Here is a 17118-nt window from a genome sequence, read left to right on the forward strand (position 1 = left end):
GTGGATGATGGGTGCCCCTACCTACCACCAAGAAAACACTAAGACCTTCACCTTATTATCCAATCATGTACCTCTTCTTAACCAATGCTAAATTATTATAAGACAAATGAAGAAAATTGAGAAAAAAATATATGATACGAAATAAAGAGAAAACATAAAAGGTGTATTGGTGTTGTGGTGAGGAGGGGTATACTGAGATGGTCTGGGTATCTGGAGAGGATGGGGGATGACAACTGGGTGTAGAAAGTGACAAGTATGAACGATGGGGGTAGGGTTGTGAAAGGCAGACCAAAAAAAGACCTGGGATGAGGTCATAGAGTGTGACCTCTGGGATAAAGGACTGAATAGGGAGGCTGCCAGGGACTGAGCAGCACAGACAGCTGTAATTAAGTGACTAAGTCTGACTCATGCAAGCATGTTGGAGCCTTTATAGAGAAAATTAAACAAAATAGACAGACAAGAAAAATGGAAATGGCAAAATAAAGTTGATAAAAAGAGAACCCCAAAAGGTAAGCAAAAAAATGACAAAAAGGAAACAACAAAAAATTGTCTATCCATCTATCTATAGCCAGATCCCATAATGAGTTTGTACTTAGAGAGTTATCTCTAACCTGTTCTTTTTTTTCTTTCTAGGTGAAGATGAACGACACGTGAGTAGCGGCCACACGTGTGAGTATTACACACACACACACACACACACACACACAATGTTTTATTCGCCCCTGTGTAGAGTATAACTCTCTTGTGTGGGGAGGCTCCTCACATACACTCTTCTCAACAAGGTGGAGTCAAAGGCTTTTTGTCTCATTAACTCTCCTTCTGGAACGATGCAGGAATGTAGAAGTGAAAAAAAGAAAGACAATGTGATGGTGTGAAGGATGTAGGTGGTAGATTATTAACCCATGGGGATGAAGCAAGGACGAGATGGAAAGAATATTTTGAAAGCCTGATAAATGGGAATAGAGGGAGCAGAGTGGCTGTGAACATGATTGGTTTTAGGGGTGTGCAGAGAAGGAATGCAGTGCCAGGAGACGTGACACTCGCACAGGTGAAGAGTGCTGTGAAGTGGCTGAAAAATGGGAAAGCAGCTGGGGTTGATGACGTGTATGCAGAGATGATTAAGTGTAGTGGTGAGAGAGGAATTAAATGCTTGTTGGAGATATATAAGAAGGCATGGATGAGTGAAACTGTGCCTGCAGAGTGGAAAATGGCTGTGATTGTACCCCTGTAAAAAAATAACAGAGAGTGAAGTGAGTGCATGAACTATCATGGCATAAGTTCACTGAGTGTGGTAGGGAAGGTGTATGGAAGAATTATTACAGAGAAAGTAAGAGAGAAATCAGAAGTCCTAGTAAGTGATAAACAGGGTGGCTTTAGGAGTGGCAGAGGATGTGTGGATCAAATATTTGCAGTGAGACAGATAACAAAGAAAACTTGTGAGAAGGACCATAAGGTGTTTATGGCTTTCATGGATCTGGAAAAAGCATACAACAAAGTGGCTGCATGAGATCAAGTAGTGTCTAGAGTTGTCATTAGGCGACCGAAGCCGATGAATGCAAGCATGTCGATGTCTTTGTAATCAGTATCATACAATACAAAAAGGTAGCCAAGACTCAGACCCATACATTCTAAAGGGGGCAACATGGGATTGACTATTACCATTTACTCTCTCCTATCTCTAAATGTTTTGGACTATGATAACATGGTCTTGAATCCCTACACTCCAAAGAGGGGAGTAACTCTTACAGCTTCACGTTTCTTCAGGTGGGAGGGTGAGGGTGCAGGAGAGCCAGGCAGTGAAGAGAGCATGGACTTGTCTGAAGGTGGCAGCAGCAGCAGTGGTACCCTTGCCAACCAGTCTCCCCTCTCAGATCACACATCCATCCCACCTCCTATTTACTCCTACCAGCAGTCTGTTCGAGACCCTCTCAGGTTCCCCATGCAGGTAAGACTTTAGTGATACAGACTGCACTGAGGTAATGATAATGTATACATTGTGTGTGTGTGTGTGTGTGTGTGTGTGTGTGTGTGTGTGTGTGTGTGTGTATTCTTACCTAATTGTATCTTCACAGGAATGAGTCAAACTTGTACTGTCCCATATATTAAACCATTTTTATCATACATATCCTTAACACTTTTCGTACACGTAAGAGTTATATGCGGTGGCTGAATCGGTAGAGAGGCGGCTTGCAGTCCTGATGGACCCAGGATTGAATCCCGGCTGGGGCAGGGAACAGTTTAAGGATTTGAATTTCCTAAAAAGCAGACTTTCCTGATCTACCAGATGACCCGCCGACATGTCATAAAAGTACCCCTGCTAATACCAGTACACCAGTCCTGTATGAGACAGCCCTAGCATGTATTCAATATGGACAGTGGGTGTTAGTGCCAAAGTGGTGACATGTGGAGGTGTAGGAGGACTACTGGGCCTTGGGATAGGCCACTGCCCCCAAGAAATAGGCCCTGAACCTCTGCTCAGAGTCGGACACGTAAAAAAAAAAAAAAAAAAAAAAAATGCTAATGACTTTTGGGCCATTGCTCTGGCACAGTTGTTATCAAACCATTTTGGAGAGTTTGATCTTTTACTTAACTGTTGACCTGGTATGAATAAATCTATACCAGGCAGTATTAAGTCATTAATGTGGGACTGGACAGAATTGACATCACTAGAGAAGATAGCCTGCCATGGAATGTCAGCAAGATAATCAATGTGCCATTGGGTCACCTTGACAGGTTCAGAATAGGGAGGTCTGGGGGCTGACTAATGAGGCTTTGATGAGACTGTGGTCAGAGGATCCAAGTGGTGACAGTACTTCTATCCTGTATTGATCTGGATTATTTGTCTGGAACAGATCCAAGAGATGGGCATTATGGCCAGGATTATTTGGTATTCTGGTTAGTTGCTTTACCAACTGTGTGAGATTAAATGATTCTGCAAACGGCTCGCACTCTAGACCAGCATCGTCAATCCTGGCAGAATGCAATAACCATTCAACATTAAGTACGTTAAAATCACCCAAAATGGTAATCTTGGTGCTAAGGACAAAGTTAAAGTTACTCAACTGTGTGGATATGGAGTCAAATACACTGGGTTCTAAAGAAGCATTGGGGGAGTGATAGACTACACAGACACATTTGGTAATATTTAGATAATTTAGTTTATACAGTGGTAATCAAAATTAGTTGAGGTGAAGTTTAAAACAGTGTCAACTGCATATTCAGATTTGGTATAACAACAGGTGCCGCCCTTGTTACAGAAGTTTGTGAGGAGATGGTAACCAGGAAAACAAAATGGGGAAATTCAGTAGAGGGAGAAATTTGGGGTTCTGTGAGGAACAAGGCTAGAGAGGATATGGACTGTAGGAAAAAATGAACTGAATTCTAATTGGTACCAAAAGCACGGACACTGGCGAAGAATAAGGCTGCACCTGCTCTTCTCCGTTGACAAGCAAGAACAGAATTTGCAACAGTTGCTGCTGGTACAGTCGCTTCATGGCAACCAGGAGGACCCTGTGCTGCCAGCCCTACCTTGCCGGTGGTGGCAATCCGAGATATCACCTTGTTTGCTGATGTTAATGTAGCGGCCAGTGGTAAAGGGAATGGAAATAGGTGTGATATTTTACGTGCATATAGTATGGTGTAGACAGTTGAAGGTACTGGTATTAAGAGAATATGCTGGCCTACTCTCTGTGTAAATGAAAGCACTGAAAATGTTCAGCAAAGGGGGATGGTAAGGATCAATTCCTGAGGGCTGGTGAAATGAGGGCTCCAGCTCTCCCTGGCACAAACTTGCCCTCCACCTTGGAAGTGCCGCCCTGTTCAACTGGTGCTACAGTCTACTCCTGGTAAACATTCAAAATAAAGAGTAAAAAATTAAAATAAGGAGTAAGAAATTAAAGTTTCTTATACAACACTTGAACTTGTTGTGTACAGTAAAGCAGTATAGTGTCAGACAGGTTTTTTCTTTCTTTTAAACTATTCTAATGCTAATACTATCTTCATTGCTAAACAATTCACCATCAATCTGCCTATAGCAAGACACCTTAATCATGGAAAACATAATCACAAATGAATCATCTCCATGTCACCCTGTCCTCTGCCAAGAGGCTGCTCTCTCTTTCTCCAGCTCATATCCCCTCTCTCATATACCTTTCCATCCCATTCCTTCATCTCATGCATGGTCTCCCACTCCCCCTACCCTCTGCCTCACTGACATTCCCTCTCCTGGTCAGTCTGTCATTCTCCATATTTTCAACATGGTTAACCATCTCAGTGAACTGCAGACATTAATGCTGTGTTCAAGCAGAATGGGCGCCTGGTGGGCGCTGCGATGGAGGAGGAGGAGGAGATGTTTGCCCTCAGTGGAGCGGAGGCCCCCATCGCACACAGGGGCACACCTCTCAACCTCACACATCCAGAGTACACCCTACCTGACACAGAGATCTATGAGCCAGAGACAGGTAAGGTACAGTTAGAGACAGGTAATGTATTCCCAGACAGGTTGTGTACAGCCATTTGCAAAACTTTACATCTTATCATCTGCAGCATCCATCTGCAATTCTCATTCCTGTCCTCAGCATCACACACCCGCAGTACACCGTGCCTAACAGAGAAATCTGTCGGCCAGAGACAAGTAATGCACAGTTCCTGACAGTAATACTGATCTTTTTTTTAAATGAACATTTATGAGGTACAGACAGACAGAGACAGCGATCTATGAGCCAGTGACAGGTAAGGTACAACCCTCCCTCCTGCCTCCCCAAGTTCTGCATTTAAAAGCAGGCTTCAAGTTTCTACAGGGTGATTCAATACTCTGATGCCTAAGAATAATGCCAGTACAGCACACCACCATTATCCGATGGGCTTAAATTATGGAAAGTGGATCGGATAATGATTTATGGGATACCGGGACAATTAAAACATGGGTTTAATAAGGCTATGTTTGAGGCCAAGTGGAACCCACACCCTTCCCCCTCTATAAAAGTAACAACAGCAACCTTAGACATGTGGAGAGAATGGAGAATGAAAGACTGACTAAGAGGGTGTATGTAGGTGAGGTGCAGGGAGGGAGAGGGAGGGGTAGACCAAGGATGAGGTGGAGGGATGGAGTTGAGAGGTATATGAAGGAGGGGAGAGTGAGTTGGGGGGAAGGTAGTCAAATGGTGGGTGACAGAGCGACTTGGAGGCGTTTTGTCTGCGGCCACCCTTTGCGGGATTTGGGCGTCGGGCTATAGATAAATAGATAGAACCTTAGACTGGTCCCTAGACCTCCTTTAATGCCTTAGCTGACTACTTTCCATCACCGTATCACCTATGAGTATGACTGAAAGAGTGATCAGAGGTTGAGTAGATGTAACACACTAACCAAACAGGTGTAACTAACCTTATTGAGTACCAGGTCCTGTTGAGCCATCATCATGGGTCTCTTTGAGGCTGGGGGATAAGTGGTGTCCCAGGGCACTCACTCGTCATTGCATTTGCTCTGGCAAAGAAGAGAAATCTAGTTGACAGGAATAAATGTTTGTTTTGCCAGACAAAATTACTGTGCCTGCAATTCCTACATATTTATTTTATTTTCTGCAAAACAGCTGAGTGGTGAGTGAGGGATGGAGTGACAGTGGTCAGATGGGGAAGAAGTAGATGCAAGGGCTGTGGCTGTAAACACAGCTGACGTTTGTGGGCATAGGAGTCATAATAATTCTGCTGTTCAGTACAATATTTCCTCCCATATCATCTATCTATCTATAGCCCGACGCCCTAATTCTGCAAAGGGTGGCTGCAGACAAAACGCCTCCAAGTCGCTCTGTCACCCACCATTTGACTACCCTCCCCCCAACTCACCCCCCCCTCCCTCATATACCGGTACCTCTCAACTCCATCCCTCCACCTCATCCTCAGTCTACCCCTCCCTCTCCTTCCCTCCACCTCACCTACATACACTCTCTTAGTCAGTCTTTCACTCTCCATTCTCTCCACATGTCCAAACCACCTCAGTGTATTTCTCCTAATCTTCTCAACCACATCCACATCCACCCCACAACGTTCCTTCATTTTTTCATTCGTCAACCTGTCCCTCCATGTCACTCCACATGCTCCTCTCAAGTAACTCATTTCCACTGCTCTCACTCTTGACTTGTTTCCCTCTTGCAAAGTCCATGCCTCGCTTGCATACGTCAGGGTAGGGATCACAATACTATCATGCAGTGACTTCTAACACACTCACCTTCCTATTTCTCATCACTGCTTTCAGTGAACCAACAACCTTCCTTCCCTGCTGTACCCTTTCACATACTTCATCCCCCAAAGTTCCATCCTTACTCATCACACTACCCAAGTACTTGAATGTACTCACATTCTCCATAATAATAATGTAGGAAAGAATAAATTTATGGTCTTCAAGAGGAATAAAGTCAATGAATGTACAGTGAGGTAGGATGACGAGGAAATGGAAAATGTGAGTGCATTTAAGCATGAGTACTTGGGTAGTGTGATGAGTAAGGGTGCGAGTCTGGAGGATGAAGTGCTTGAAAAGGTGCAGCAAGGAAGAGAGGTTGCTGGTTCTTTGAAAGCAGCGATAAGAAATAGGGAACTGAGCATGATATTTTAAAAAAGTGCGTGCATGATAGTACTGTATTGTGATGCCAACTCTAACATATGGAAGTGAAGCTTGGACCTTGTTGGAAGGACACAAGTCATGAGTGATGGCAATGGAAATGAGTTATTTGAGAGGAGCATGTGAGGTTACATGGAGAGACAGTCTGACAAATAAGAAAGTAAAAGAGCACTGTGGTGTGGATGTGGATGTGATAGAGAGTGTTAGGAGAAATACACTGGGGTGGTTTGGCCATGTGGAGAGGATGGAGAGTGAGAGACTAATGAGGAGAGTGTATGTGAGTGAAGGGGAGAGGGAGAGAGGGAGGGGGCAGCTGAGGATGAGATGGAGGGATGGAGTGGAGAGGTATATGAGAGAGGAGGTTTTGAGCTAGGAGGAGGGCAGTGAAATGGCGGGGGACTGGGCGACATGGAGGCCATTTGTTTGTGGTCACCCCTTATGGGATTGAGCCATCTGGCAATAGATAGATAGATGGATAGATAGAATAGTAATATTAATAATACAGTAAAAGTCCTCCAATCCGACCACCAATAATCCGAAAATCCCAATATTCAGAATTTGCCAAGGCAAAAATTTTCTATTTTTTCTGGTGTTTTTCCAATTCTTCTGGGCTATATCTAAGGATTTATCTGGTTTGGACTTGCCCATGGACTTGGATATACGTGCCTTCATCTATTCATCTACACTTCTATGCATTTCCAGTGAGTAAAACAATAATTCATATCATTTATGTGTTTATTTAAAGATCATGTACATATTTGAAATGTTTTCAAAGGCCCCTCTTAATAGTCCTAAAAAAAACAATCAAAAGACCCTCAGTTCCATGTGATTCGTATTAGAGGACATTTACTGTACTGTAATAATAGTAATAACAATACTGATACTAATCCTAATACTAATACTACTACTACTACTACTATCTATCTTCCTATCTATCAGCTCCCAGTCGCCTTGATCCTGTAAAGGGTAGCCACAAACAAATCACTTCCACGTCACCCTGTCCCTTGCCATTTCACTGCCCTCCCCTCAGCTCACACACCCCTCTCACATACCTCTCCATTCCATCCCTCCATCTCATTCTTGGCCTCCTCCTCCCTCTCCCCTCCTCCACCTCACTCACATACACTCTCCTCATTAGTCTCTCACTCTCCATTGTTTCCACATGGCCAGTGTATTTCTCCTAATCCTTTCTGTCACATACACATCCACACCACAATGCTTCTTCACTTCCTCATTTGTCTGTCTCTCCATGTAACTCCACAGGCTCCTCTCAAATAACTCATTTCCACTGCTGTCACACTTGACTTGTGTCCTTCCAACAAGGCACAAGCTTTGCTTCCATATGTTACAGCAGGTTTCACAATACTCTCATGGAGCGGCTTTTTTACTTCCATGCTCACTTCTCTATTTTTTATCACCGTTTTCAAAGCACCAGCAACCTTTCTTCCCTGTTGTACCCTTTGAAGCACTTCATCCTCCAAACTTCCACCGTTACTCATCACACTACCCAAGTACTGTACTTAAACAGACTCACATTTTCCATTTCCACATCATCCAACCTCACAGACCATTCAGTGACTTCATTTCTCTCCAAGACCATAACTTTACTTTTCCCTATGTTCACCTTTAGATTCCATTTCTTATATGCTTTCCCAAACTCTTTCACCAAGCCTTGCAGTTCCCCTTTGTCTTTTCTTAACAATACAGTACTGGTATTATCTGCAAACAACAGAACAGGAAGTTTCCAAATGCTGCTCTCTCTCATTAGGGCTGCACCAGTATTCACTGCCCTACCTTGCATCTCTTTTATAATCCTATCCATATACAGATTGAACAATGATGGAGTCATGACACATCCCTGTTTGAATCCAACATTCAGATAGAAAAATTCACTTAGTTCACCATCCACACGCACTGCAGCCTTAGCACCCTCATACATATTCTTCACAGCATTCAGCAGCTTCCCATTTACTCTATTAAGTAAAAGTCCTTTAATCCAACCACCAATAATCTGAATATCCCAATACTCCAAATTTTTTGAGCTGGCAGATAATTTTAAATGCAGTAATAAATATAAGTGTATTAAGTGAAAATTAAGTGAATTACAGTAAGTTACTGTTTAGTGAACTGAGTGAAAACTAAGTAAATCAAGTGGATTTTTTCTCTGGGCTTTGTCTGGGCTTTATCAAAGGATTTATCTGGCTTGGACTTGCTCTTGGACTTGGAATAACTGCCTGCAACTATTCAGCTACACCTTTATGCATTTCCAGCGAGTAAAACAATGACCCATATTATATTAAGTGTTTATTTAATGATCATGTACATATTTCTAATGTTTTCTGAGGTCCCTCTCAAAAAAAAAAAAAAAGGTGTTCAAAAGACCCTCAGTCCCCTGTCATTCAGATTACAGGACTTTTACTGTATATTTTTAATATTTTCCACATGCTATGTTTATCCATTCTGTCATATACCTTCTCCAAATCCATGAAGGCTGCATACAACTTCTTTCCCTTCTCTAGAAACTTTTCCACTAAAGACCTAAGGATGAGTACCTGATTTACACAACCTCTTCCCTTCCTAAAATCTCCCTCTTCTTCTCCAACTTATTCCTCTGTTATTTCTCTAACTCTGTCAGTAAGCATCCTACCATATACTGTTCCTATTACACAAATACCCCTATGATTGATACACACTTCTTTTTCACCTTTTCCTTTGTACAGGGGAAAAATTATACATGACTTACAATCCTCTAGGATTCTATCTTCCTACCAAGCCAATCTTCACATCTTCCATATCCATTTCACTACTATCTCTTCCCCATGCTTTAGCATTTCACCACACACCTCATCAATTCCTAGAGCTTTCCCCATTTTTACTTACTTCATTGCTTCCACTACTTCCATCCTACTGATCTCTTCCTCCCTTCTCACCTACCTCCTGCTCCCAGCCACTCCCAAGCCACTTATACTCACATTACTTTCATTCTCTATGTTTAACAGTTCCTTAAAGTGTTCTCTCCGTCTACTCACTTTTTCTCCCCTCTCCACCATCAATCTACCATTTTTATCTTCCACTCTCCTTCTAACTTCTCTATCATGATAATAATGATAATAATAATAATAATCCATCCATCCATCATCCAATCATGTAATAATAACAATAATAATAATAATCCATCCATCCATCCATCATCTAATCCTGTGTTGCCCCACGAGGAGAGTAGGAGCCCTGGGCAAGGCAGGTTGGTCCTGACATTGATGATGAGTGTGACTGGTCGCACTCATCCCTGAGTGGCATTACATGAGCAATAAACCCCAACCATCCCTTGGATATAAATTTCCATCGGCTCAATCCGATTGGAGTGCCTTAATTACCAACTAAACCACAGGCGCCATAATCTGGTTATATAGTTACCACCAAGTGCAGCATTTGGCTTCCTGGTGTACAGGAAATCATTTGGCTTGTCACTCAATGTAGAGTCACCCGCAGACCGAAGGAAGAGGAAAGAAAGAAGGAAAGAAAGACAGAAGAGGAAGGATGGAAAGAAGGAAGGAGGAGAGGAAAGGGCTGGCACCTGCGAGCAGCATTACACTGAATGAGTGGATGGTGAGTGCCCCCACCTACCACAGAATAATAATAATAATAATAATAATAATAATAATAATAATAATAATAATACACCCTTCAACTTCACACACACCCTGAGTACACCCTTTCTGATATAGAGACAACATGAAAGAGGTTATAATATTCATGCATTATACATACTCTTCTATATATTCTGTAATTGTTAGTGGACATGGTACATGTATGATGTTAAGCAAGTTACAGACTGAGTTTGATGTAGTGTCAACTGGATGGAGAAAAGAAAAATGCAGTTTTATAAATTTATGCCTACAGAGGAATGTTATTGTGGTCAACAAAATGTCTACTTATTTATCAACAGCATGCCATCATTATATGAATGGGATGCATTTTTGAAAGTGGGTGGGAATGCTCACCATCCACTCACTCAGTGTAGTGCTGCTGTTGGGTGTCTGCCCTTTCCTCTCCTCCATCCTTCTTTCCTTCCATCCTCTTCTGTCTTCCATTCCTTCATTCTTTCCTTGTCTTTCTGCCTATGGGTAACTTTACACTCCTTCTTCTGTCTTTCTTTCCTTCATTCTTTCCTCTTCCTTCTGCCTGTGGGTGACTCTACACTGAGTGACAAGCCAGATGGTTTCCTGTACACCAGGAAATCATTTACTACACTGGGTGGTAACCATATAACCAAATTTTGGCTCCTGGTGGTTTTGTGGGTAATTATTGCACTCCAATCAGATTGAGCCGGTGAAGGTTTATATCCAAGGGGTGATTGGGGTTGAGCGGTGAAGGTTTATATCCAGGGGATGGTTGGGGTTGATTGCTCATGTAGTGCCATTCAGGGATGAGTGAGGCTGGTCACTCTCATCTTAAATGTCAGGACCAACTGCCTAGCCCCGGGCTCCTACACTCCTCAAGGGGCAATGTAGGATTGGATGATGGATGGGTGGATGGATTGTATAACAAATGATTTTTTAATGAATTTAGTGTTCTAGCAATCATATAAGTGAGGAAATGAACATACAGGTATAATGAGAAAAATGGGCAATGTAGCAGTGAAAAACACCAATGAAAAAAATGTGCTAAATGTTACAGTCATAAAAGCATGTGATCATATAAGTCAATTGTAAAAAACAGTCTATAATTCTAACTACCAATCTGTCTAATCTACTTATTCATCCAGTAAACTAAAGCATCAGTCTATCTGTCAATTTCCCTTCCTGTCAACCCCCAGTGGACTTCCCAAGCTCCCCGACAACCCTCCGATACCTGGTGGAGCCTGGCAGTGAGGAGTGTGGGGGAGTGCGACTTGCAGAGAGGGAAGAAACCTCACAGCCACCTGTCACCCCTACAGAGGACGATTATTCTCTCTACACCGCTGTTGTCTCACCCCCAACCGGCCAGGTCACCCTTAGGAAAGGTAAAGGATCATCATTATTCTCATCATCAACTTAGGATATGTAAAGAATCTTCATCAACATCATCACTCTCATTGTCATCATCATCACTATAAACTTAGGAAGCATCAAGGATCCACCACCACCATCATCATCATCAACTTATAATACATAAAGGACCATCATCATCATCATCATCATCATCATCACTGCCAACATTATTCATCTGAAAAGGAAGAACATGGTATTTAAGGTAGAAAATCAGACAAAAAAGGAAAACAGGGATATCATAGGTAAGCAGTATATGAAGAATGATGAAAAAATGGTAATGGTAGACAGTGAAGATATTAAAGATCCCTGGAGAGAGCATTATAACTGTTTGCTGAATGAGGAGTCTGACTGGAACAGGGAAAGTTTAGAGTCAGCAGATCCAAAGTTTGGCCCTTGAACTTTGATTGATGCTGATACTGGGAGCAGAGCGATAGGCAATATGCAGTTGGGGAAGGTGGTGGGTGTTTCTGGATTTACTGCTGAAAAGCTGAAGGCCTCAGGAGATATATATGAGTGGGTTTAGTTGCTGATTTGAAAAACTCAATTATATATCAGTGTGTTGTTCCAGATGACTGGCTGAAGAGTGTGACTGTAAATGTGTACAGTAAACTTTCAATTATCCCGCATAATTCAGCCAAGCCCTATGCCAAATAAAGTGAAACACCAGATATTGCATAATACCCTCCATCGGCTCGACATTCAGCGTCGAGCAGGATACTGTGTTACTATCCCTGTCGACCCTCTATCCTAAAAACTTTCCCATGAATGATATTGCTTTAACAGAGCTGAGCCAGCAGCGCCAGATACTGCCTTCAGCCGTATATTGTGATGGCAGATAACTGAAAGTCAGTATCATCCGGACCTCTTTTCCCACCCTAGGGCAGGGTGAGGAGCAGCAATGTCTAGACAGCCCAAATTTGCCCAGTACAATGGTCCATGCTTCCATTCACTCATCATTCAAGCCTCCAGAATCCTGGATCTATCTGATACGTTAAAAACATTCACCACACTCTGTAGTTTCACATAAACGTATCCAATATAATCACTCTGGATGCTATCACGTTAAAAAGGGGTGCCAAATCCCTGATCATGAGCTTCTTCTCACAACATTCATCAAGCCAGCTTGATCTCCTGTCAGTTACCTAGCCTCACTGACTTCCATACCTTTCTTCCTCACACACTCATCCACCATACCCCTCCACCTTCTCCTTGGCCTACCTCGCCTCCTCCCTTCTTCAAATTTGCTCAGATATACCTTTTGCACCACTCTATTGTTATCCATTCTCTCCATATGACCATACCATCTCAGTGCACTCTCTCTGACTCTGGTGTCCACAGACTTCCTCACTCCACATTGTTCACGAATCATTATTTTGTATCCTATCCACTCTCTGTACTCCACATACAATCCTCAGCAGTCCCATCTCTACCGCTCTCACTCTTGACTTTTCATTTTCATGCCACACCATACTCTCACATCCATATGTTAAAGTTGGCACGAACACTTCTTCATGTTAGCCTCGCACAGCTGCAACACTCAAGCCTCTGTTTGTTATCAAGGTCTTAATAGCACCAGCTTCTTTACTTCCTTGTGTCACTTGACTTTCCACTTTTTTGCACATTTTCCTCTCTTTTCTATCACTGTACCCAGGTACTTGAACTCTCTCACCAATTGCAGTCTTTCTCCATTCACTGTAACATCACACTGGGAGTCACCTTCTTTCTCAATAACCATCACTTTACTCTTTTCTACATTTACTTTCAAGGCACGACAGTTACAGGCATCTGCAAAACTCTGCACTAGTCTACTAAGTTCTTGTCCAGTATTTGCAAGTAGTACTCTATCATCAGCATACAACAAATTTGAGATATTCCATCCATCATCATTCAATACCAATGCCATCCCTCTCTCCATTACTCATGTTTTTACTTCTCTCATCACCCCATCCATATATATACTGAACAACCATGGGGACATCACACAACCTTGTCACACACCCACACCGATCATGAACCATTCACTTAGATGCCCATTTACCCTTACACATGCTTCATTGCTATCATAAAAACTCTTGATGGCACCTAGCAGTTTCCCAACTACATCGTACATGTGCAAAATCTTCCACAATCCTTCTCTATCTACTTTGCTGTATGCTTTTTCCAGATCCTTGAATGCCATAAACACCTTAAAGTCCTTCTCACAAGCCTTCTCCACTATTTGTCTCACAGCAAATATTTGATCCACACATTCTCTGGCACTCCTAAAGCCACCCTGTTCACCACTCACTAGGACTTCTGATATCTTTCTTACTTTCTCTATAATAATTCTTCCAAATACCTTCCCTACCACACTTAATAAACTTATGCCACAATAATCCTTGTACCCACTTTGCTCAACTACCGGGGTACAATCATAGCCTTTTTCCAATCTGCTGGCACAGTTTCACTCATCCATGCCTTCTTACATATCTCCAAAAAGCACTTCATTCTGCTCTCTCCACTACACTTAATTATCTCTGCATACACCTCAGCTACTTTCCCATGTTTCAGCCACTTCACAGCATTCTTCACCTGTGCAAGTGTCACGTTTCCTATCACTGCATTCCTCTGCGCATCCTCAAACCCAATCATGTTTACAGTGGCTCTGCTCTCTCTATACGTATTCACCAAGCTTTCAAAATATTCTCTCCATCTTGTCCCTACTTCATCCCCATGGGTTAAAAATCTACCACTTACATCCTTCACTCTTTCACATTTCTTTCCACTGTCACTTCTACATTTCTGCACCTCTTTCCAGTATAACTTCCTATTTTCAGAGGAATTTGCATTCATTTTTCTTCCTTGATCATCATTTATCTCCTTTTCCTCTTCACTAGTCTCTTTACGTGCTTCTTGCACTCAATATATTCAGTTCTTATTTCAATTGAACCCCTGTCCTTTAACCACTCCAGCCACTTTATTCTCTTTTCCTTCACCGCTCTCTTAATCTCTTCACGTCACCATGCCGTACCTTTCTTCTTTGTTGTTACTCTTGCCACACCACACACCACTTCAGCATTCCTAACTAAGCAATCCCTATATGCATTCTACAGGCTGTCCAGATCCATTTCATTCCAATATACTGATTCTAACTACTCCCTACTTTGGTCCTGTATTCATCCATTTCTGTGATCCTCAGATTCTCGACTTTCAGACTTTCTCCCTGACTGCTCCTCTCTCTCCTGGTCCACCTCACTCCTTTCAGCTTGATCTTGCATACCACAATCATATGATCTGACAGACCACATCGTCCTCTTACTGCCTTCGTATCAGCAACCATTCCCAGCATCGACCTCCACAAGCACATAATCAATCAGGCTTCTTTCAACTTGATCCCCATTCCCTCTATACCATGTATATTTATGTGCATCTCTGTGTTTGAAATACGAGTTACAAATGCAGGACCTCCTTTCCTGACATATATCCTTCAGTTGCTTCCCGTTATCAATTTCTCCTGGTACTCCATTACAACCCATTATGTCATCCTCAGGACCAGTGCCTACTCTTCCATTCATATTGCCCATTACAATCACTTTCTAGCTCCTAGGCATTTCTCCCACTGCTTCATCCAGCTCATTCCAAAACCTGTCTTTCTCTCTCTCACTCCTGTCATCACACTGTGCATATGCTAGAATCACAGTGGCAGCCACTTTCACCTTCTCAAACTTGAACATGACATACATACATCTCAAGGTGACACATTTGTAATCTCTCATTCCATTCTGCCACACCTCATTCATCAACAAAGCAACTCCTTCCTTGCATCTTCCTCGCCTATTCATGCCTGACCTCACACACTTTACACCCTTCCACTCCTCCACTGCACACCCTTTCATCTTTGTTTCACACAGTGTCATCATGGCATATCTCGCACTCTTGAACACATTCACCACTTCCGCCCTCTTGCTGTCCTGATTCACACCTCTCACATTCCACATGGCCATGAAACCTGTCCATTTGGTTGGGGTCCTTGGCTGGTATTGGGTCCTCTGAGGCTCTCCAAAACATTTGCCATGATTAAGTGATTTTTGATAGGGGAATCTGGGGTATACTTAACCTTGCCAAAAACCCCAGTTATATGGTTACCACCCAGTGTAGTAAATGGTTTCCAGGGTACAGGAAACCTTTAGGCTTGTCACTCAGTGTAGAGACCATAGGGCATCCCTACACTGAGTGACAGGATGATTGTCCCCCCCATCTACCACAAAAGTTAACTGTATATATCAACAGTATATTAGAAACAGAGATACAATGGTACATTATATCAGACACACAGATAAAATCTAGGGGGGCCTACTTAACCAAAGAGAATACGGGGCTATGTGTATTTATGAATCCAATCCCAAGGTGGGATTCTCAAACACATTTGCAATCGATTCCCTGTTATAACTTATATGTATTTTACAGGAAGAACCAGAGATATGAGAGATTCTGTACTGCCCTTTTCTTGTTCTTCCCTCAAAAAATATATATATTAACCTACGATAATATCTCTCATAACCAAGATTTCTTTTTCTGGGAAGAACAAGAGACATGGGAAGACACTGTACTGTCCTTTCTTTGTCCTTCCTGGGAATACATATCACAGTTATAACAGGGCCTTGATCATAAATACAGTTATGTTCAAGAATCTCACTCCCAGTTTCTTATTTTTGAGCATCTCTTCTACAGAGCGTCCGTCAAGCTTGGAGGTGACCCGGAAGAAACGTTTGACAGTGACAGAGGAGCTTCTGACAGTGGCGGTGGAGGACGACCAACACTCCCTCTCCTCCCTCAGCCAACACACCAATGACGATGATGACGACGACGACGACGATGACGCACAGATGCTCTCACATGATGAGTTCACTGATATGCTTACGCCAGATGACATAGACACACCGGATGAACTAGAGGAATCCATCATGGAGCGTGAGTTTTTTTTTCTCTTTTTCTTTATGTGTTAACTCTGGGCAAAGGATTAACAGCCATTTCATCGTGTCTGACCATGGGCACAGGCTTACCTTAACCCATTCTGTTACATCAAGCAGTCCTCCTACATTTTGCATACCTCCATAATTATGTCATCACCTGGTCTGAATATATCAAAGGGTTATATGAAATAATGACAATCACGCACAGGTGCTTTCACAAGACAAGTTCATTGATGATGCAGACACACTAGATGTACGGCAGGAATCCATTATGGAATGTAAGTATTGCTAAGAGCTGTTTGGTTACAACAAAAGGTTACATGAAAAGAACCTATGTGACAGTGATGAAGATGATACACAGATGCTTTCATGTGGCGAGTTCACCAATGTGCTCACCCGTGTTGACACAGATACACTGGATGAACTGTGAAATCCAGGGGCATCTGCAGGATTTTTTGTAAGGGGGGGCAAAATAAAAGAAATTATACATATATGTGCCGACTGAACATATAATTCACTATAA

General features: G+C 42.5%; 1 protein-coding gene across 1 annotated transcript in view; it reads left to right on the forward strand.

Annotated features, from left to right (window-relative positions):
• The first annotated feature begins 634 nt into the window (after positions 1 to 634).
• Positions 635 to 17118, forward strand: part of LOC145418631 (uncharacterized) — a 55352-nt gene continuing 38868 nt past the window's right edge. The window contains exons 1-5 of the mRNA XM_080286995.1: positions 635 to 650; positions 1765 to 1945; positions 4307 to 4460; positions 11430 to 11615; positions 16354 to 16593. Of these exons, the coding sequence (XP_080143121.1) occupies positions 640 to 650; positions 1765 to 1945; positions 4307 to 4460; positions 11430 to 11615; positions 16354 to 16593 (772 nt within the window). The 5' untranslated portion in view covers positions 635 to 639. The remainder of the gene's footprint in view (positions 651 to 1764; positions 1946 to 4306; positions 4461 to 11429; positions 11616 to 16353; positions 16594 to 17118) is intronic.

This window comes from Coenobita brevimanus, chromosome 115, assembly GCF_032717465.1.
Source record: "Coenobita brevimanus isolate Jiangsu-jjx chromosome 115, ASM3271746v2, whole genome shotgun sequence".
In the NCBI taxonomy this organism is placed as follows: domain Eukaryota; kingdom Metazoa; phylum Arthropoda; class Malacostraca; order Decapoda; family Coenobitidae; genus Coenobita; species Coenobita brevimanus.